This window comes from Xenopus laevis, chromosome 2S (assembly GCF_017654675.1).
Source record: "Xenopus laevis strain J_2021 chromosome 2S, Xenopus_laevis_v10.1, whole genome shotgun sequence".
Classification (NCBI taxonomy): domain Eukaryota; kingdom Metazoa; phylum Chordata; class Amphibia; order Anura; family Pipidae; genus Xenopus; species Xenopus laevis.
The window spans coordinates 1,091,538-1,114,287 of NC_054374.1; the positions used below are offsets into that span (position 1 = coordinate 1,091,538).

The 22,750-nt window shown below is 36.8% G+C and overlaps 1 protein-coding gene across 1 annotated transcript; it reads left to right on the plus strand.

Moving 5' to 3' along the window:
• Positions 1-183: 183 nt before the first annotated feature.
• asmt.S (acetylserotonin O-methyltransferase S homeolog) lies at positions 184-20,649 on the plus strand. The gene is made up of 8 exons (XM_018248701.2): positions 184-284; positions 1,853-2,027; positions 7,340-7,469; positions 9,472-9,540; positions 12,602-12,720; positions 15,589-15,729; positions 19,425-19,547; positions 20,121-20,649. Exons 1-8 carry the CDS (start codon positions 213-215, stop codon positions 20,330-20,332), a joined length of 1,041 nt encoding a protein of 346 aa, XP_018104190.1. The 5' UTR covers positions 184-212; the 3' UTR covers positions 20,333-20,649.
• Positions 20,650-22,750: the final 2,101 nt, after the last annotated feature.

A 22,750-nucleotide genomic window follows, 5' to 3' on the forward strand; every position in this document is an offset into this window, starting at 1 on the left:
GCCCTCCGTGTCTTTATTATCGACGATGATTATTAAAATGAGCAGCTGTTTGTACATGTACTGTATTTTATCTGCTTTAACTAAAATATATCATTAGATGGGTTAAGGGAACGAGGGAGTAACTGTTTAATCCCTCCTGGGTTTTAAATCCAAAATCCACAAAGCAGCTTATATAGAGACACAGGGCTAGATCCCTTGCACTCCAACTAAACATGACTTCCCTACAGGATCTTGACTATCCACAGCAACTCCTTGAATATAAAGATGGCTTTCTTGTTTCTAAGGTGAGGTGTTTTTTTTGTTTATTTATTTTAAGCTTTGTTATATTTGTCAGCTATAGGCAAAGTGACTCAAATCATCTCAGTAATTCAGTCCACGGCACACGACAAAGCAGTCATCTTCCATTTAAAAACAGACTCAAACTTTTTATGTTTTTGTAGCCATTTTTCAAGTTACTGAACATTTTGCTGCTGCATTAGCCTCAGGCAAATGGGGTTGCTTTGGCTTTATCTATAGTTGTTCATTTAACCCGCAACTATTACATTAAGGGGCAGATTTATCAAGGGTCGAAGTGAATTCAAGGGAATTTTCGGAGTAAAAAAATTCAGAATTCAAAGTAATTTTTTGGATACTTCGACCATCGAATAGGATACTACGACTTCGACTTGTCGTTTGAATATTCGACCATTCGATAATCGAAGTACTGTCTCTTTAAAAAAACGTTGATTTCAATACTTCGCCAAATTAAACCTGCCGAAGTGCTATGTTAGCCTATGGGGACCTTCTAGAGCAGTTTTCTAAGTTTTTGGAACTTGAAGTAAAATCGTTCAATCCATCGATGAAATCCTTCGAATCGTTCTATTCAAAGGATTTAATCGTTCGATTGAACGATTTTACTTCGACCACAGGATACCCAAATTAGATGAAAAAAACTTCGACTTCGACATTCAAAGTCTAAGTATTTCAATTCGATGGTCGAATTTCAAAGTATTTTTAACTTTGAAATTCGACCCTTGATACATCTGCCCCCAACTGTTGAAATATAATACATTTAAATTTTTCACAAATTCACAAAACGATTCAATTACTGCATATGTCATATATATTATTAAATATAGGTAAAATCCTGAAAAATGTAAAATCAGGGAAATGCTTACACAACTAAGGTTTTAGATATTCAAATGATATAAGCACAGGAGTTTTTCCTTGAAATACAGTGCAGGTATAGGATCCCTTAACCAGAAACCCATCCAAAGAGCCAAATTACAGAGTCTCTTTGAAGTATAATATAGTTCTAAAATACAATTATATTTTTTATCATGATTTGTAATAATAAAATAGTTGCTTGTACTTGATGCTGACCAAACTGCATGAATCCATATTAGTGACAAAAGATTCCTATTTATTTAGGGGGTTATCAAAATCTGAAACGTTCTCACTATTTTCTGAAAACTGCTCTGACCAAATCCGCACATACTTGTATTTATCAATAGATTTTTCAAAAAATGTCTTGTGCGGGAAATTTTTTTTATAAAATCGTGGATTTGGATTTCGGATTTGATGCCTGAAAACCAGATTTATCAAGGGTCGAATATCGAGGTGAGGGGAGATTTTTTAAAAAAATTTGAATAAAAAAAGACCAACCAAAATTTATTTAAAAAAAAATTAAACTTTTTAACTGCGGGTGAATAGGCTGTATTTGATCGAATTCGAATCAAAGTATTTTCCAAAAAAAACGTTGATTTTTCAAAGTCCACCAAATTAATACAAATCGTTTCTAGGAGGTCCCCCATAGGCTAAAACAGCAATTCTGTTCTTCTAATGGTTCTTATCAGAAATATATACTTTTCAGACTATGTTTACAGCCTGTGAACTGGGAATATTTGATTTGTTGCATAAGTCAGATGAAGCTTTATCTGCCCTGACTATATCTTCTCACCTGGGCACCAGCGCGGATGGAACAGATCGCCTCCTTAGTGCCTGTGTCGGACTAAAGCTACTGAAAGTTGAAATGAAAAATAATGAAGGTAGGATAAGAGATTTTTGTTTTTTTTTCTTACAGTGACTTACACTGATTCATATACAGTACTATATATACCGTATATACTCGAGTATAAGCCGTCCCGAGTATAAGCCGAGGTACCTAATTTTACCTCCAAAAACTGGGAAAGCTTATTGACTCGAGTATAAGCCTAGGGTGAGAAATGCAGCAGCTTCTGGTAAGTTTCAATCAAAAAATTGAGGGTTTCTGCTCCCATTGGAGGTGCCGGTGTCTTGTTTTTGGATGCCGGCGACCATTCTTGGACGCCGGCGAATATTCTTAGGCGCCGGCGACTATTCTTAGATGCCGGCGACTATTCTTAGACACCGGCGACCGTTTTTGCGCTTGACCCGAGTATAAGCCGAGGTAGAGTTTTTCAGCATATTTTGGGGGCTGAAAAACTCGGCTTATACTCGAGTATATACGGTATATATCTATATCTATCTATATATATATATATATATATATATATATATATATATATATATATAGATATAGATAGATATATATATATATATATATATATATATATATATATATATATATATATATATATATATATATATATATATAAGAAAGATTGTAGCGGCACGCACTCCGGTTCAGTATAATTCAACTTTTATTTATCTCGTATGATACATAATAAAAGCATCAACGTTTCGGTCCATGGTCTGGGACCTTTGTCAAGATGCATTAACTCATTTAAAAAAACAGGCAATGAAAATGGCAAATATAAAGGTTTAACAAATCCCGCCTTGTTGCTGACATCACACTCAATTATGTTAATAGGGGTTTAATTAAACAAAAAATAAATTCAGAGCATTAATGAGTATAATAAATAGAAGATATTATAGTTAGAATAAAAACATATTATCTTTTAGCCAAAAAGCAACTGTATGTGCAATACTCATTCAGACCTTTGGGAGAGAGGGTTTCTAGTGTTTTTATCCAAAAGGTTTCGCGTTGTAGGAGAAGACGAGATCTATCCCCACCCCTTCTGGGCATAGGTATGTGGTCAATCGCGATGAATTTTAATGTTGGGACCCTATGGCCCATCTCTAGAAAATGTTTAGCCACCGGTTTAGTGGTTTTTTGATCTCTATAGGCCGTATTGATTGCTGATCTGTGCGCATCGATGCGAAGTCGCAACATTAAATCCGTCTTGCCCACATATGAGAGCCCGCATGGGCAGGTAATGAGGTAAATCACATGCGTTGTAGTGCATGTGATATGATGGCGAATCTTGTATCTATGACCGGTTAGGGGGTGTGCAAAACTCGTACCTGGTGTCATAGATCTGCACGACAAGCAAGATGGACACTTGAAGCACCCTGGTTTATTGGAAGGAAGCCAAGTGGTCGCCGTTGGACTCTCACTATAGCACTGAACAGGGTCACTGGATACTAAAAGATCACGTAGACTTCGTCCACGTCGGTATCCCATCATAGGTGGATCAGGGCAGAGACGACCCAGCATGTCGTCTGCTTTAATGATGTGCCAGTTGGTTCTGAAAACTTGATTCAGAGAGGCAGACATATTAGTGAAACAAGTAGACATTATAAGTGGGCTTGTTTTTGGAATGGGATCGTCTGGTGTTTGCTCAGAAGTTTTAAGTCTCGCTTTCTGTAGTGCCACATCCAATGATTTAATATCATAACCACGGCAAATGAATCGCTCCCTCATCTGTGTCAATTGTTTCTCACATATGGATTGATTAGAATTGTTCCTTAAGACACAACAAAATTGTGACACAGGTAAGGAGCGCTTCAGTGCCGGTGCGTGGCAACTTGTGGAGTGAAGCAAAGTATTGCGATCAGTAGTTTTGCGAAACAGGGAATACTCAACCCTAGTGTCTTGTAAGTGTAGATGTAGATCTAAAAATTCGAGTTCAGTACCACAGTTGGCAGTGAATTTGATGGTTTCTGAGATAGTATTGATTTCTTCAACCATCTGAAGAAAGCTCACCTGATCACCTTTCCAAATAAGCACAATGTCATCGATAAATCGTTTATATAATAAGATCTTATGGCTGTACTTCAATAAGATATGTTCCTTCTCTAGCTGGTGCATGTAAAGATTAGCGTATGAGGGCGCCATGGGTGCCCCCATCGCGGTCCCTGACACCTGTTGGTAATAGCTATTCTCGAATCTGAAATAATTAAATGTAAGACACATCTGTAAGAGTTCAATGACAAAACGAATGGGTGGCCCTTTGTAGTTAGCATTCTCAATAAGGGATTTTTCAACAGCATCTAACCCATCCTGATGTGGAATGCTGGTGTATAAACTAACTACATCAATTGTGGCGAGCAACTTCGGAGTATCATCTTGCCAATTACATTCACGTAAACATTGTATGAAATGTGGGGTATCACGGAGGTATGAAGTCGTTGAACAGACTATTGGTTGCAAAATTCGATCAATGAATATGCCCAGTGGATGTAGTAAGCCATCTCTGGCTGACACAATAGGGCGCCCAGGGGGGGCCGTCAAGCTCTTATGAATTTTTGGGAGAGAATACAAAATAGGGCAAATTGGATGATCCTGTTTCAAATAATCAAACGATTTTTGGTTGATCCATCCACTGGTAAGGGCCAATTGTAACAATTTATCTATTCTGGCCTTAAATGTCCAGACTGGGTCACCCTGTAATTTTTTGTATATCAAAACATCTGTCAATTGTGACAGTATTTCCATTCGGTAGTCACAATAATTAAGCAAGACTATGCCTCCCCCCTTATCAGCAGGGCGTATTACCAAGGATTTGTCACTACGTAATGTATCAATTGCTTCCAATTCACCTTTAGACAAATTCTGATGGAGTCTATCCTGTTTAGTACACATTGTATCAACCTCCCTGTCTATCGCTTTTTTAAACAATTTAATGGCTACATTTTGTGTAGGGGGGCAGAAGTTACTTTTAAGTTTCAATTGATCATCAAACCCCTGATTATCAACATTAGTTGTGCCAAAATGTTCCCTTAAGTTTAAATTACGAATAAAGCGAAAAAAGTCAATATCCCATTTGAATCTGTCAAATCTGGTAGTAGGAACAAAAGTCAAACCTTTACGTAGGACCGCAGATTCGGCTTCAGTTATAGAATGGGCCGATAGGTTGAATACAGGGGTGTTCATTGTTTCCGCGATCTTCCCCTTCTTGCCCCTCCGGGTGGGGTATCTTTTCCTCGACCTCCTGTTGGGGGTAAAGGTGGTCTGGAGGTGGTCTGGAGTTATATACAGTTATATACAGTATATATATATATATATATATATATATATATATATATATATATATATATATACACACACACACACATGTGCAGTGAAGCAGATTTCCGTAGGCTGAGATTATCTTGCACGTGGCATTGGCTTATGACCAGGCTCATAATTTGCCGAACAAAAACAAAACTAACATTTCTAAAATGTTTAAAATGTTTATTTTACAAAATTAATAAGAGAAATGTAAAAAAAAGTGAAAGCAATTAAAATGAATTCCTTGTTCTGCACTAAATGAAAACAATAAGTGCCATATTTATTACTTCTTGTTTTCTGCATCAACAATTTGTAAACTTGGCCATAGAAGAGCATTTCATGCAATGCTTGTTCTTTCTTAGGGAATTTAGGAATCAGTAGGGAGTAAGAGCTCAGCACTGCCATGAACTCTATATCCTTACATTCATTACACCCAATCATTACATTCTTTGAATTTGAATACTTAAAATGTCGATTCCATTTTGACAGATTGGTACGTTGAAAAAAATCAATAGGCTGTGATATTTGTACCAGTAATGTCAAAAAATTCAAACTTCTTGGAATCCTTCAAGTTTCCCAAGTTGTATTACAGCCCCTTAGTATGTAGAAGATGAACTACCAGTCTGTTCATGGTTTATGGTTTATCAAGCATTCTAGGATTTTAGATTTGTCTGGATTGCTAGTCACTATATTCTGCACATCCATCCAATATGCTGGGTCCCTACAATCTCCAATAATGCATCACAATATGCACCCTGCATTACATTTAGGGGCAGATTTATTTATGGTCGAGGTTAATTTTTGGATGAAAAAAATTCGAATTTTGAGCTATTATTTATTTACTTCGACTAGGGAATAGTCCAAATTCGATTCGAATTTGAAAAAATTTTAGAAAATTTGAATATCGAACTTTATCATGTACAGTACTGTCTCTTTAAAAATTAGACTTTGACCATTTGCCATCTAAAACCTGCCAAGTTGCTGTATTAGCCTATGGGGGACCTCCTAGAACCTATTGTCAAGGTCGGCACCCTAAATTCAGAACCGATGCTAAGCACCCTGTTCTCGGCTCTTGCTTCCGCCTTTAACAGCCGCCTTTCACCTCGGGAGGAGCCCTCGGCTAATCGAATGCCGCCAGGTCTTATTAGCGAAAGGTTCTGGATGAGCAAAGGGGCACGACGGTATTTCAAAGTCTTTTGGGCAGAAGGTAAAAGGTGTAGATAGAAAGCATAGTCAAATCAGGCCAGGTCGGGGCAGGCAGAGTACAAACGGAGTCAGGCAGGCAAGGGTCAAACCAGGAGATCAATCAGAAGGGATACGTATACAGGAGAATCGGTTACCAGGTCAGGATTACAGAAGTCAGAATCGTCAATCAGATATCAGAAGCTTTTCAGCAAAGAGGCACCAGGAAACTCACAGAGAAAAGATCCATTAATGGGCAAGGATTACACACACTGATTCCCCTTTTAAGGAGTTTGAATTTCGCGCCAATGTGATGACGCCAGCGCGACTGTGCCTTTAATTCTAGCAGAGGTGCGCCGCGCGCGCACTAGAGATCCGGCGCATGAGAGGAGGAAGACCGGCGTGGCGGGCGTCCCCGCCAGCCCACTAGACCACCAGGGTGAGTAGCCCTCACACCTATTTGGAGTCAATTTATGGACTTTGAAAAATCAAAGGTTTTTTTTTTGGGAAATACTTTGAATCAAATTCGATCAAATTCGTTATTCCTTCGATTCGCACGATTCAAATTCGGCCGAATACGGACCTATTTGATCCAAAACGGACCCATTCAACCTTCAACTTCATTTCAGTTGGTCTTTTTGAATTAGAATTTCAAAGTTTTTTCAATTCTAAATTTGACCCTTGATAAATATGCCCCTAAAATAAACTCGGAAATTTGAATTTTTAAACTTTTAAATTTGAATTTTTAAATTCAAAATTCTAATTGTCACTTCGACCCTTGATAAATCTGCCCCTTATTATATGTCTCAGTATACCTGTGATGTGTCGGTAGATACATTTGTTTCTTTTCTTTTTTTTTTCCAGCTTTCTTTTCAAATACAGATGTCTCTGATGTTTATCTGGTACAATTAAGCCCAAGATCGCTCTATCACATGATGATGTATTATTCCCAAACATTGTACAAGTGCTGGCACTTCTTACCTGATGCTATAAGGTACAACATATCAAGCTGTAGATGACAATCGCGTAAACCGTGTTTTTGCAAAAACAATAAAATTGATTTTGTATTTCTTTTTTTTAACAAATTAAAGAGAAGTATGACCTTATTATTATTATTATCATTATTATAATAAGATCATATCATTTTAGAAACATACTGACATATGTGTAATACAACAGTTTTATATCAAACACCCAGTTGGCAGTAGCAGTGTAGGAATGCACACACATAAAAGACATGATTGGAGAACATTAGGGGGCATATTTATCAATGGTCGAATTTCGAATCGAAAAAACTTCAAAATTCAAAAAGACCAACAGAAATTAAGACAATTTTATTTTTTGGGGTTGAATAGGTCTGTTTTCGATCGAATAGGTCCATTTTCGGCCGAATTCGAATCGTATGAATCGAAGGAATAGTGCATTTGATTGAATTTGATTCAAAGTTTTTCCCTCAAAAAACTTTGATATTTCAAAGTCCACCAATGGACTCCGAATAGGTTCTAGGAGGTCCCCCGGCAGGAATGGTCAAAGTCAAATTCATAAAGAGTCAATACATGATCAACTTCAATATTCAAATTTTCGAATTTTTTTTATATCCGTTTCGAATTTGGACTATTCCCTATTCGAGGTACACGACAAAAAGCTCTAAATTCCAATTTTTTTCATTCGCCTCGACCTTTGATAAATCTGCCCCCTGATGCATAGATTTTATTACAAACTAATATTTGCTGTATAGAAATATAGATTTTTATGGGCATCCTGATAAATCTGCCCCTTTTCATGGCAGCAGGTGGCTCCTATATCGCGATTAACATCATCAGAGTAACATCACAGGAGTTGCTAGAGACTCAGAGCTTCTAGTACAGGTACAGGACCTTTTATCTAGAATGCTCCGGACCTGGGGTTTTCCGGATAACAGATCTTTCTGTAATTATGGTCTTCATGCATTAAGTCTACCAGAAAACCATGTAAACAATAAATAAACCCAATAGGCTGGGATTGCTCCCAATAACTTCTGAATTTAAGTTCTTAAAGGGCCAGAGTATGATAAATCTTGAAAATCCAATTTGAATTTTTAAAAAAACTCAAATCAAATTTTAACAATTCCCTAGTCGAATTTGACAGTATTGGCTATAAAAAAAAAATTTGAAAATTTTAATTAGAATTTTCAATTCGACACGTGATAAATCTGCCTAATAATATATTCAGTAGGCTGCTTTTGCTTCCAATAAGGTTCATTAATTATACAGGAATAGAGTCCAATATCCGGAAAACCATTATCCAGAAATCTCAGAATTACAGAAAGGCTGTCTCCCATAAACTCTGTTTTATCCAAATAATCCAAATTTTTAAAACTGATTTCCTTTTTCTGTGTAATAATAAAACTGTCGCTTGTACTTGATTCCAACTAAGATATAATTAACCCTTATTGGAGGCAAAACCAGCCTATTTAGGGGCAGATTTACCTCTATCAAATTTTTAAATCCGAATTTCGAGGTTATTGTAGGGGCATATTTATCAAGGGTCAAATTTTGAATAGAAAACAAAAAAACAAAGGTCGAAGGTCTTTTTTGGCCGAATAGGTCCTTTTTCGATTGAATAGGTCCGTATTCAGCCGAATTAGAATCGTACAAATCAAAGGAATTTGGAATTTGATTGAATATGATTCAAAGTTTTTCCCCAAAAAAACTTTGATCTTCCAAAGTCCATCAATTGACTCCAAATGGGTTCTAGGAGGTCCCCCATAGGCTAAACAGCAATTCGGCAGATTTTAGAAGGCGAATGGTTGAATTTTTAAAGAGACAGTACATGATACATTTCAATATTCGAATTTTCATTTTTTTTAAATACAAATTAAATTTGGACTATGCCCTAGTTGAAGTACACAAAAATAACTTGAATTTTCACTTCGACCCTTGATAAATCTACCCCTTAATGTTTGTTTGACCATTTGTGGTGTAAGTAAGTGAGCTAATACTTTACTTTACTTTCAGGGAAGGCAAAAGCCAGTACGAGAGAGCTTTCGGGGTATCTTCAGGGGATATATTTAAAGCTCTGTACAGGTAATCCATTAAACACACCATACATTATTTCTGAATGTTTATTCTGTCCCATTTTTAATATTCAAGTGTCAAAATAAAATTTTCGTCCGTTTTTCAACAGCCTGTCTGATATGCAGAAACATTTATGAACAATTGTCCAGCAACAATATATATATAAACTGTAATGTATACTATTTTGACCCTTTGCTGCTGGACAATTGTAAAGCCCTATCTTATACCTGAAAGTGTTACATCTCAAATAATTATCTTGCTTCAATTTCTGATTTGAAAGAAGCCAGGCTCCAGTCCATATGCATACTAATGACTAGGCACTGCTTTCCGTAAAGGAACATTAACAATGTAAAGTGTTTTTATGTAATGTATAAATAATGTGCTGTGGCCCTACACTGGTAAAACTGTGTGTTTCCTTTGGTTACATTATTATAGTTTATATAAACAAGCTGCTGTGTAGCCATGGGGGCAGCCATGCAAGCACAGGATACACAGTAGATAACAGATAAGTACTACTATAGTTTATATAAACAAGCTGCTGTGTATCCATGGGGGCAGCCATTCAAGCACAGGATACACAGTAGATAACAGATAAGTACTAGTATAGTTTATATAAACAAGCTGCTGTGTAGCCATGGGGGCAGCCATGCAAGCACAGGATACACAGTAGATAACAGATAAGTACTACTATAGTTTATATATACAAGCTGCTGTGTAGCCATGGGACAGCCATTCAAGCACAGGAGAAATTGCAGATAACAGATAAGTTCTGTAGAATCCCATTGTATACTACAGAGCTTATCTGTTATCTGCTGTGTATCCTGTGCTTGAATGGCTGCCCCCATGGCTACACAGCAGCTTGTTTATATAAACTATAGTAGTACTTATCTGTTATCTACTGTGTATCCTGTGCTTGAATGGCTGCCCCCATGGCTACACAGCAGCTTGTTTATATAAACTATAGTAGTACTTACCTGTTATCTACTGTGTATCCTGTGCTTGAATGGCTGCCCCCATGGCTACACAGCAGCTTGTTTATATAAACTATAGTAGTACTTATCTGTTATCTACTGTGTATCCTGTGCTTGAATGGCTGCCCCCATGGCTACACAGCAGCTTGTTTATATAAACTATAGTAGTACTTATCTGTTATCTACTGTGTATCCTGTGCTTAAATGGCTGCCCCCATGGCTACACAGCAGATTGTTTATATAAACTATAGTAGTACTTATCTGTTATCTACTGTGTATCCTGTGCTTGAATGGCTGCCCCCATGGCTACACAGCAGCTTGTTTATATAAACTATAGTAGTACTTATCTGTTATCTACTGTGTATCCTGTGCCTTTTCTCCTTTTTCAGCTTTGAATGGCTGTGCCCCACAGCTACCCAGCAACTTGTTTAAAAAGATAAAACCTTTATATTTATTATTGCCATGTATTTTTGGAGGCTTTGTATTTATGTGTGGCTGCAATCGTTTATTAATTGGATGGAAACTAGGAGGGATCATTTAAAGAACCTGAGCCTTTTTAAAGTGATACTGACACTAAAAAAACTACTTTTTAAAATATCAATGTACATTAAAAGTTACCTCTAGGTCACCTTGATCGTTTCTGCTGAGAGGTTTGTTTTTGTAAGTAAGTTTTTGTCCCATCTCAGTCCGTCAGTTAGAGTTTGTAACAGTAACAAAATATGGCAGCCCCCCCTCATACAGGAACATGGGGCATCAGACAGGTAATTGGCATTGGGCAAATACTTTATGGCAAATAAATAAGTAGCTTTCAAAGCCAATATTATGATAGATAGTAAAAAAAAGAGTTTTATTTCTGGTGTCAGTATCTCTTTAATGTCCAAAATGTCATTTCATTGGTTCTCATGATGTAGTAATAAAAGCAACCAGAAGATGTCAGTAACATACTGGTCTTTTAAAGTGAAAGCAGCAATGTTAGGACTGATGCTGGATAGTCCTGTCTTATCCTATGGGGCAAATTTACTAAAGGGGGAAGTGACTAACGCTGGCGTAACTTCGACAGCGTGACATCATTTCGGTACTTCTCTGATTTACTAACAAGCACAGGCGTAAATTCGCTAGCGAAAGAGACTGACGCCGGCGCTCATTCGCACTCAATCGGCAGGCGAATTTTTGCTCTGGCGAATGGACGTAACTGCGCAAATTCACTAAGATGCGGATTTTACTGAACGTTACCTCTTGTGCCAGACTTGCCTTCCGGGCGAAGTGCAATAGAGTAGATAGGACTTCCTTAAAATTTAGTTGAAAAATTTTCTAGGTCCCAAAAAACACTGGAGTCTTTTCCTTTTTTCAGGATAACAGGTTGCAAAAGAGCTTACGTTTATTTAGGGTACCCGGCTTCCCCCCTTTATTTCCTAACATATGTCACATAAACTATACAGTGGGCTCATGTGTAGGGCAATATAACAACTCTATTGTCTTTATTAAGGTTCCCTGGACTTGTGTAATGTAATGTATTTGCTGTAACATATACGTCCATTCAACTTTAACTTTCCGTTGTATGCAAATTAGCCAACGCTAGCGCAACTTCGCCACATGTTAGTGAATTAGCGTTGTCTGAGCGAATTTTCGCCTGGCGAAGTGTTGCTCTGCCTGCGAAGCCGTCGATGGTGAATCTTCGCCGCTTAGTAAATTTTCCCCTATGTGTTTGACGGGGAATTTACATTTTTTTTTTATTTTTAAGTACAGCAGGTTTCTTAGTTTTTTTATAGTTCTGTTTTTCTGTATCTACCAGTAGTGATGGGCAAATTTATTCGCCAGGTGGGAATTTGCGGCAAATTTGCTGACGACTAATAAATTTGCGAATCTGCTGCAAAAATTCGCTGGTTCGTCAAGGTTTTTTTTTGCAGCGTCAAAATTTACGTTTCGCTAATTTTTTGCGACGTTTTGCGAATTTTGCAGGAAATTCGCAAAAATTCATGCTGAAGTGGAACGGGACAAAATCGCCCATCACTATCTACCAGTTACTATGAACCAATGCTATTTATTTAAATTTACGGCACAACTGAAAATGAATCCAGTGTTTATTCTGTATTGATTAGATCAGAAGAAGAGATGGTCACGTTCATGCATCATATGGATTCAGTGTGGAATATATGTGGCAAGGACATTATTGCTGCCTTTGATTTATCTTCTTTCAATGAAGTCTGTGATTTAGGAGGTAAATGTTTATATACAACAACCTTTTATATGGAAATAACTAAATAAGGGTAGTTCTGTTGCATGGATGAGACAACCTAGTGGGTAAGTACACATTCTGAAAGGTCAAAAAAGTCTGTGACAATGTTTTATGTTTTACAAAATTTTAAGTCAATGTTGCTGATGACTGGGACCATAGAGAACTAATCAGTTCAATCCATCATGTGACATGAGAAATGGACATTCTGATCTCACACACACTCATAATGATGATAAAAGTTCTGATGGACTGTAACAAAATACATATTTATAATTGCCCATTGCACAAAATACATTTATTAAAGAAAGATGTGTTACTCCATATCTCATATGAAAGAAAAGCCTTAAAGGGATTCTCTCATGATGTATGAGGTCGTTTTTTTAAAAATTGAATTACACTGTGTACATTGCAAATAATTGATTCTACAAGTTACATTTTTATTCTGTTACCAATTAATGTATTTTTTTAGTTAATATTGGTGTTTAGGCAGTCATCTCGGGTGATTGTGCCTGAGCTTTCAGAAAAAGTCAGAACTTCCCAATGCAACTGCTTTCAGATAAGCTATTGTTACTCCTACTCAATGCTCATTCCTAAGTTGCAAGGTACTTGGGTTGTTCTGGTATTTCTCCTGCTTCAGTGCTATTCTCATATCTATCAGTAGGTGAAGCCCATGAGCATTTTTAGCAATGCAAACATTTTTGACTTCATTTTGATCCCTTAAATGTTGAAACCGTCTGATTTTTGGGTAAAGGTGTCTGTATTTTTTGGAAACATCTCCTCTCACTATATTAAAGGAGAAGGCATATTTATTTGGGGGTGCCAAAAGTTAGTGTATATACCTACCTTACACCCCTTATACTGGCTGCAATTATGAATCAGTTGCAGCAAAAATCTTCAATATTAGTGATGGGCGAATTTATTTGCCAGGGACAAATTTGCGCGATTTGCTGCCTGCAAATAAATTAGTGAAATGGGCGCAAAAATTTGCCGGCATCCGTTTTTTTTGGACGCAGACGCATTTTTGCCAGAAAGCGGACGCCGGCATCCATTTTTTTTACACCAACGCATTTTCGCCGGAAAACGGACGCCGGCATCCATTTTTTTGACGCTGGCAAATAAATTCGCCCATCACTAATATTGAAGACTTTTTGCTGCGACTGATTCATAATTGCAGCCAGTTTGTCTAAATTTAAACTTGTATCCACTGATTCTCTACTTGCTGTGAATGTGAAAGGAACCAGAGCTTTCTCTTACTTTTGCTCTGATCCACTCATTGAGCCACAAGAATCGGCTTAGTGTTATTTAACCATTTATTTGAAAGGTCACATTGTGGAGTATCCATAGGGTAGCTATACGGAAGAGCACAGGGGCCAGCAAAAAAAAAAAAAGATTATGGTGAATTATGACTTTAAATCTCATAATTATGACTTTAAAAAGTTGATATTATAACTTTTAGTCTCATAATTATGACATTTATTCTCATAATTATGACTTTAAAAAGTCGAAATTATGACTTTAAATCTCATAATTATGACTTTAAAAAGTCGAAATTATGACTTTAAATCTCATAATTATGACTCTTCCGTAGTTATACTGTTAAAAGTCATAATTATGATATCTAAAGTCATAATTTTGACTTTTTAAAGTCATAATTATGAGATTTAAAGTCATAATTTCGACTTTTTAAAGTCATAATTATGAGATTTAAAGTCATAATTATGAGATTTAAAGTCATAATTATGAGAATAAAAGTCATAATTAAGAGATCAAGGGGCCGATTCACCAAGGGTTGAATATCAAGGGTTAATTAACCCTCGATATTCGACTGGGATTTAAAAATCGTTCGACTATTCGACCATTCGATAGTCGAAGTACTGTCTCTTTAAAAAAAACTTTGACCCCCTAGTTCGCCATCTAAAAGCTACCAAACTCAATGTTAGCCTATGGGGAAGGTCCCCATAGGCTTTCCTAAATTTTTTTGATGGAAGGATATTCCTTCAATCGTTGGATTAAAATCCTTCGAATCGAACGATTCGAAGGATTTAATCGTTCGATCGAAGGAATAATCCTTTAAAATTATTTAAAAGCTCTGGTTCCATTCACATTCGCAGCAAGTAGAGAATCAGTGGATACAAGTTTAAATTTAGACAAACTGGCTGCAATTATGAATCAGTTGCAGCAAAAAGTCTTCAATATTAGTGATGGGCGAATTTATTCGCCAGGGGCGAATTTGTGCGATTTGCTTCTGGCAAATAAATTAGTGAAACACCCGCGAAAATTTGCCGGCGTCCGTTTGCCGGAGCCGACGCATTTTCGCCAAAAAACAGACACCGGCATCCATTTTTTTTACACCAACGCATTTTCGCGGGAAAACGGACGTCGACATCCATTTTTTTGACGCTGGCGAATAAATTTGCCCATCACTAATACTGAAGACTTTTTGCTGCAACTGATTCATAATTGCAGCCAGTTTGTCTAAATTTAAACTTGTATCCACTGATTCTCTACTTGCTGTGAATGTGAAAGGAACCAGAGCTTTCTCTTACTTATGATCTGATCCACTCATTGAGCCACAAGAAGCGGCTTAGTGTTATTTAACCATTTATTTGAAAGGTCACATTGTGGAGTATCCATAGGGTAGCTATTGGGTTATGTGTGGCCTAATTGTGACCACCAGACAACATCCTCAATCAAAAGCCTTGGTTACAACATTCATCTGCCTCAAGTAATAATTTGTTTTGCTGAGGACAAATTTACCCTTTAGAACTAAGAGGCTTAAGGGCTGTTTTTATGTTTGGTTTGTTCTTAAAAAAACAACTTCATGCTCATTTGTATATTCTGTGATTTTAGGTTGCTCAGGGGGTCTTGCCAAGCAGCTTCTTTCTATTTATCCTTCTTCTTCAGTGACTATTCTGGATCTGCCTGAAGTAGTGCAAACTGCAAAGAAACACTTCATAACCGATGCAGACTGCAACATTGCTTTTCTTCAAGGTAATGTCAGACAGAAGACATTCGAATTTACTTTACATTTAAAGAAGATTATTTCAAATAATGATCACGATTTTGTTTAACGTATATAGTAACTCAGCCAATTTCTATTAGAAAACAAAAAACAATATTTGAATTTGAATATTTTAGTAACCCATTTTATGTTGGATATGTTTCTAGGTAACCAAGAGAATAGTTTATAGATGACATGTTGTACCGTATATACTCGAGTATAAGCCGAGTTTTTCAGCCCCCAAAATATGCTGAAAAACTCTACCTCGGTTTATACTAGGGTCAAGCGCAAAAACGTCTAAGAATAGTCGCCGGGGTCTAAGAATAGTCGCCTGCGCCTAAGAATAGTCGCCGGCGTCCAAGAATAGTCGCCGGCGTCCAAGAATAGTCGCCGGCGTCCAAGAATACTCGCCGGCGTCCAAGAATACTCGCCGGCATCCAAGAATACTCACCGGCGTCCAAGAATAGTCTCCAAGAATATTCGCCAGCGTCCAAGAATAGTCGCCGGCATCCAAAAATGAGACGCCGGCACCTCCAATGGGAGCAGAAACCCTCAATTTTTTGATTGAAACTTACCAGAAGCTGCTGCATTTCTCACCCTAGGCTTATACTCGAGTCAATAAGCTTTCCCAGTTTTTGGAGGTAAAATTAGGTACCTCGGCTTATACTCGGGACGGCTTATACTCGAGTATATACTGTATGTTACTACTAATTAATAGGTGACTGTTATTTGCTATTAGTTGCTCAGCATTTCAAACACTTTGTTGCACGCGCAGTGTCTCTTTTCATCTGTTGCCACACAGTGATTTTTTGTTAACCATAATATCATTTAAAATGCACAAAAAGACATGTGCCATGGTTTAAAGTAGATGTAGCCCCTAAAATAAATATTGCTAAAAATGTCCTATTTTCTATAGTGAACTTATTGCACGAGGCTAAAGTTTGAGCTTGTCAATAGCAGCAATGATCCAGGACTTCAAACTTGTCACAGGGGGTCACCATCTTGGAAAGTGTCTGTGACACTCACATGCTCAGTGGGCTCTGATTGGCTGTTGAGAAGCTAAGCTTAGGGCTCGTCACTAATTATCCAGCACAAAATGAGCTTCCCTGGCTGTAATATAAGCTGATGCTACAGGTTTGCTGATTATTACATTCTGATGCTAATTGCACTGGTTTCTGTGCTGCCATGTAGTTAATTATCTGTATTAATTACTAATCATCCGGAAAACCCCAGGCCCTGAGCATTGTGGATAACAGGGCCCCATACCTGTACATGTGAATACAGTAAGGGGCATATTTATCAAGGGTGGAATTTCGAATTGAAAAAAACTTTAAAATTTGAATTCAAAAAGACTAACCGAAATTAAGTCAAAGGTTTTTTTTTTGGTCAAATAGGTCCATTTTTGATCGAATACGTCCGTATTCGGCCAATTGCGAAATTGTACGAATCTAAGGAATAGCACATTTGATCGAATTCGATTCAAATTTTTTCCCAGAAAAAAAATTACATTTTTCAAAGTCTACCAATTGACTCCAAATAGGTTCTAGGAGGTCCCCCATAGGTTTAAACAGCAATTTGGCTGGTTTTACATGGTCAAAGTACAGTACATGATAAATTTCAATATTCAAATTTTTTAATTTTTTTCAAATTCAAATCGAATTTGCACTATTCCCAAGTAAGTACACAAAAAATAGCTCGAAATTTCACATTTTTTTTACATTCATTTAAGTCATTTCATTAAAGTAATTTACAGAGCTCCAAGTGCACATGTGCCAAAAGCTGAAGTGTGGCATTTACTACACAAAGACACTGAAGCAACTGAACATGGCGCCCCTGAGTTCCGCTGCACTACTCTGTACAATTAGCTTGGTGTTGCTGGATGGGAAGTTAATGGGCAGATTTATCAAAGGTCGAATTTCAAATTGATATGAACTTTTTGTTACTCTAATAAATTCGAATGTACTCACAACTCGAATGGGAGGTTATTTATGAAAACATTTGAATGTCTAAAATTCAATCAAATGGGAACGGTCAGAAAATTTGTTTCATATCCAAATATGAATGAAACTCAAATCGAATTTTCCTCTGAAAAAACTTGAATGTTATTAATGGCTATTAACATCTTCAGATGGCTCAATGGACGTCTGCCATTGACTAGTAAATTAATTTAGCAGGTTTTAGGTTGCAAATATTTGAATTAGAACTTTTTCCATGGTCAAGGTTTTCTAAATCTCACATTCTAATTTACATTCAAATGGGGGGATTACAATTTGAATGTGTGTATTTTGAAACCAGAATTTTTTATCCAAAATTCAAATTTACTATTCAACCCTTAATAAATCTGCCCCTTATTCTTGTAGAACACAATGCGGGGAGGAAGCAGGGAGGGAGCCAGTGGAGAAGGTGAATGGGGGCTTTTAGCAGTAGGGGGTTTAGTTCTCCTTTAAATTATATTGGTGTCAATCAGGGCCGGAACTAGGGGTAGGGTTTAGAGAAAAAAAAAACACTTAGATAAGAATCCAAAAATACTACAAAATCATGTAAAAGTCAATGGCAGATGTCCCTTTAACAATTGAAAAAAGATTTTTGCCTTCATGATTGTCGAAAGTTTCGGGCTTCTGACACTGGTTTTTGTACGATAATCTGATGAATTCGAGTTTCTCAATAATTTGAATATTTCAAGTCTAAAAGAATTGAAGTTGCATGATTCAATTTGTTGCATGATTTTGTCCCGATTTTTTCTCGTCCCAGATCATTTTTGATCCAAATTGATAGTAAATGAAGCCAGACTGTGGATGGGAGTTGGGTCAAAGTTTGCAGGGCATATTAGTAATTATGCTCCTAAAAATGTGATTAAAATGAATCCTCAATGCAAACTAACTTATAAACTGCTATAAATAAGAGAATAAGCATTTTGTTCACTTAAATACCTGTGAAAAGCAGCAAAGCAAGTACACAAATAACATTTACTCAGTGTGTAAAATAAATCACATTCTATGCTATAAATGCCTTCATTTTGCTGAGTAAATGTACGTACAGTGTATCACTTTGCACAGTGGTGATGTTATGCTGTCGTCGCCCTAATGACGATAAATGCCTTTAAGTTAATTGTAATAATAATAATTACATTTAGGGCCAGATTTATCAAGAGTCGAAGTGAATATGAGGGAATTTACGAAATAAAAAAATTTGAATTTCAAAGTAATTTTTTGGGTACTCCGACCATCGAATAGGCTACTACGACTTCAATTTTGTTTCGAGATAAAAAAGTTCGACTTCGAAAAACGAAGTTCAGTCTCTTTAAAAAACTTAGACTTCAATACTTCGCCAAATTAAACCTGCCAAATTGCTATGGTAGCCTATGGGGACCTTCTACAACCTGTTTTGTAAGTTTTTAGAGGTCGGAGAAAAATCGTTCGATTCATAGGATTTCATTGTTCGATCAAACAATTTTACTAAGACCGCAAAACGGTCAAATTCGGTGAAAAAAACTTCAATATTCGAAGTCGACGTAAAGCCATTCGATGGTCGAATTTCTAAGTATTTATCACTTCGAAATTCAACCCTTGATAAATCTGCCCCTTAAAGTTAAAAATGTAAAGATAAGTAGTTAAGTTTAAAATGAAGAATAATTGTAATTAAGTTAAAGTTTAAGAAATAATAATAATAATTTTCCCACCAAAAGGAAATTTCTTTAATGATCCCATTCCGGAAGCAGACCTGTATATAATGGCTAGAATCATCCATGACTGGACACAAGAGAAATGTCTTCAACTACTAAATAAAATATATAAGTCCTGCAGACCAGGTGAGTCCATATTAATGGCAGAAGTTATTGCTATTATAGTACTTTTAACTAACTGTATCATAAACAGGTATGGGACTGGTTATCCAGTGGGATATTTCTGTAATTTGGATTTAAAAATAATTTAATAATTTAATCATTAAATACACCCAATAGAACTGTTTTGCCTCCAATAAAGATTAATTATACCTTAGCGGAGATCAAGGTCATGTTTAATTATTACAGAAATAATTTGATTAAAATGGAGTCTATGGAAGATGGCCTTCCTGGAGCTCTCTGTATAACAGGTTGCCGTATAACAGATCCAATACCTGTACAAACAATTGAGAAGAGCAGCACAATTGAAAATGACCCCAACTTTGTTGTCTTTGAATATGAAGTGTGTGGGGTCTTTATTATGAAAAAGCGGAGGCAGAAACACACAGAGGCAGGTGGTTATCCAACATGAGAATGAGACATATTAACACCGGTACAAAGTTCCTGATTTACTGTAGATATTAATGAATCTGCTGTTCCTTTGTGCTTTTGCAAGAGCAGTTGATATTTTGTACTTATTTATTTTGGGGTATAAAACAGGAGGAGGGGTTCTGCTAGTTGAAGTTCTGCTGAACGAGGACAGAAGTGGCCCATTGACTTCCCAGTTGTATTCGCTGAACATGTTGGTACAGACAGAAGGGAGGGAAAGGAGCCCATGTGAATACACCAAACTTCTGGCTCATTCTGGCTTCAGGGATATTCAAGTGAAAGCAACTGGAAAGATCTACGATGCTATATTGGGGAGAAAGTAAACTAATATGCGCCTGTTTGGGGAAAAAAAAGCTGAATATTTTATTTCACTTTCTTAACTACTTATTTAATATTTTCATATTACATAATTTGCTATAGTAGACTGGGGATTATTTTGAATGTTTAACTTTAGTTAGACTTATACTAAATCTACATCTACTGCTTGCGGTTTTATATATGGTCCAATGCATGAAAAAACTTTGATGCATGTTTTTCTCTTAGGTAAAATAAAAGGGCCATGGTAAAACTGCGTGCTCTCTTTTTTTTCCCCTTAAAACATTGCTTAAAGGGATACTGTCATGGGACAAAACGCATCAGTTAATAGTGCAGCTCCAGCAGAATTCTGCACTGAAATCCATTTCTCAAAAGAGCAATCTGACATGGGGCTAGACATTTTGTCAATTTCCCAGCTGCCCCTGGTCATGTGACTTGTGCCTGTACTTTAGGAGAGAAATGCTTTCTGGCAGGCTGCTGTTTTTCCTTCTCAATGTAACTGAATGTGTCTCAGTGGGACCTGGATTTTACTATTGAGTGCTGTTCTTAGATCTACCAGGCAGCTGTTATCTTGTGTTAGGGAGCTGTTATCTGGTTACCTTCCCATTGTTCTTTTGTTTGGCTGCTGGGGGGAAAGGGAGGGGATGATATCACTCCAACTTGCAGTACAGCAGTAAAGAGTGATTGAAGTTTATCAGAGCACATGACTTGGGGCAGCTGGGAAATTGACAATATGTCTAGTCCCATTTCAAAATTGAATATAAAAAAATCTGTTTGCTCTTTTGAGAAATGGATTTCAGTGCACAATTCTGCTGGAGCAACACTATTAACTGATTCATTTTGAAAAAAAACCTTTCCATGCATATATTAAGAGATTAATTATATTTCTATATACAAAGTAAGAAGCACCTGATGAAGGATATTTATATCCGAAACATGTTGTGAGAAATAAATGACACTGAATTTGCTGTGCTTCTCCAGAGTTAATTTGAAAGTAAGGGAAAGCAAGTTCCGCCTATTTAAAAATTCACTATACTTTACATTTTTCTGGCTGAACTCTAATTAGTACAGAAGAATAGCTTGTTTCAGCCTCATGTGCCCCCAATCATGCCAGACCACATGCCAGTTGTGTGAAGTTGTGTGCCAGTTGTGTGCCAGTTGTGTGCCAGTTGACAATTCTTGGTAGATTCTTGCAGCAAGAAATGTAGGGGCAGATTTATCAAGGGTCGAATTTCGAAGTGTAAAAAACTTCAAAATTCGACCATTGAATTGCATTACTTCGATATTCGAAGGTTTTTTTAATCTAATTTGTCCATATTCGGTCAAAGTAAAATTGTTCGATCGTACGATGAAATCCTTCGAATCAAACGGTTCGAACGATTTAATCGATCGAACAAACGATTTTACTTCGACTTCTAAAAACTTAGCCAAATGTTGTCTATAGGTTCTAGGAGGTCCCCATAGGCTAACATAGCAATTCGGCAGGTTTAAGGTGGCAAAGTGTCGAAGTGGAACTTTTTTAAAGAGATAGTACTTTTAGTACCCTAAAATTAGTTCGAAATTCAAAGCCTCAAATATTATGCCTCTCCAAGACATCCTAGCTTCTTTTAAAGGCATTAATTAGAATCTGCCTCCATTACCTGGAGGACATACTAGTTTTTCTATAGTTCATCTTCATGTAAAATAGTGTCGTTTTGATCCATTTGAGTCCAGAGACTCTTCTGTAAACAAAAACATGGCTGCACAGAACCATTTGTAGCATTAGAGGGAAACTCTCTGAAGCCCCTAAATCTCATTTCTGTTATTCAATAAGAATATTGGCTTCTCCAATGCTGATTGTTGAGATTGTTGCTTGTGGGAAGACCTAGACTATTTTCTGCTGTTTGCTGCACAAGTTTGGTAGAAAAGTGGGTTCCTCCTCCTACGCAGAACTTTTACATTTAATAGGTGAAGAATTGGAGCAAATAAACCTATTTGGCTGCTTAGAATTATCAGGGGGAAAATGTACAATCCTTCTAGTTCTATATCGTTGTATGGTTCTTTTTTTCTTGAATTTGAAAAAGCAATTCTGTTCTCTTCAGTAATGCACAATACATGTACAGAATTGAATGTCGCACTGCGTAATACAGATTGTAACACATAAAGAAGGCAGAAGCTGTTGAGGGCTTAAACCTGCAAAATTGGGGTCATAGCAATTGGATACTTTCAAATGTAATTTGTTGTACAAGGTATTTGCTACCATTACTTTAGAAGCAATCACATATTTTGTTGTCCATTTGATGCCTACAAGTGACTAGTGATGCCAGCTATGCATGAAAATCAATAGACATAGATCAAAGGGTTAATGTCGAATGGAGGACAGAGCCACCCCTAATTGCAATCACTTTCAATAATTTAAGCAGAGTTTTGGAGTATTCTTTATTACT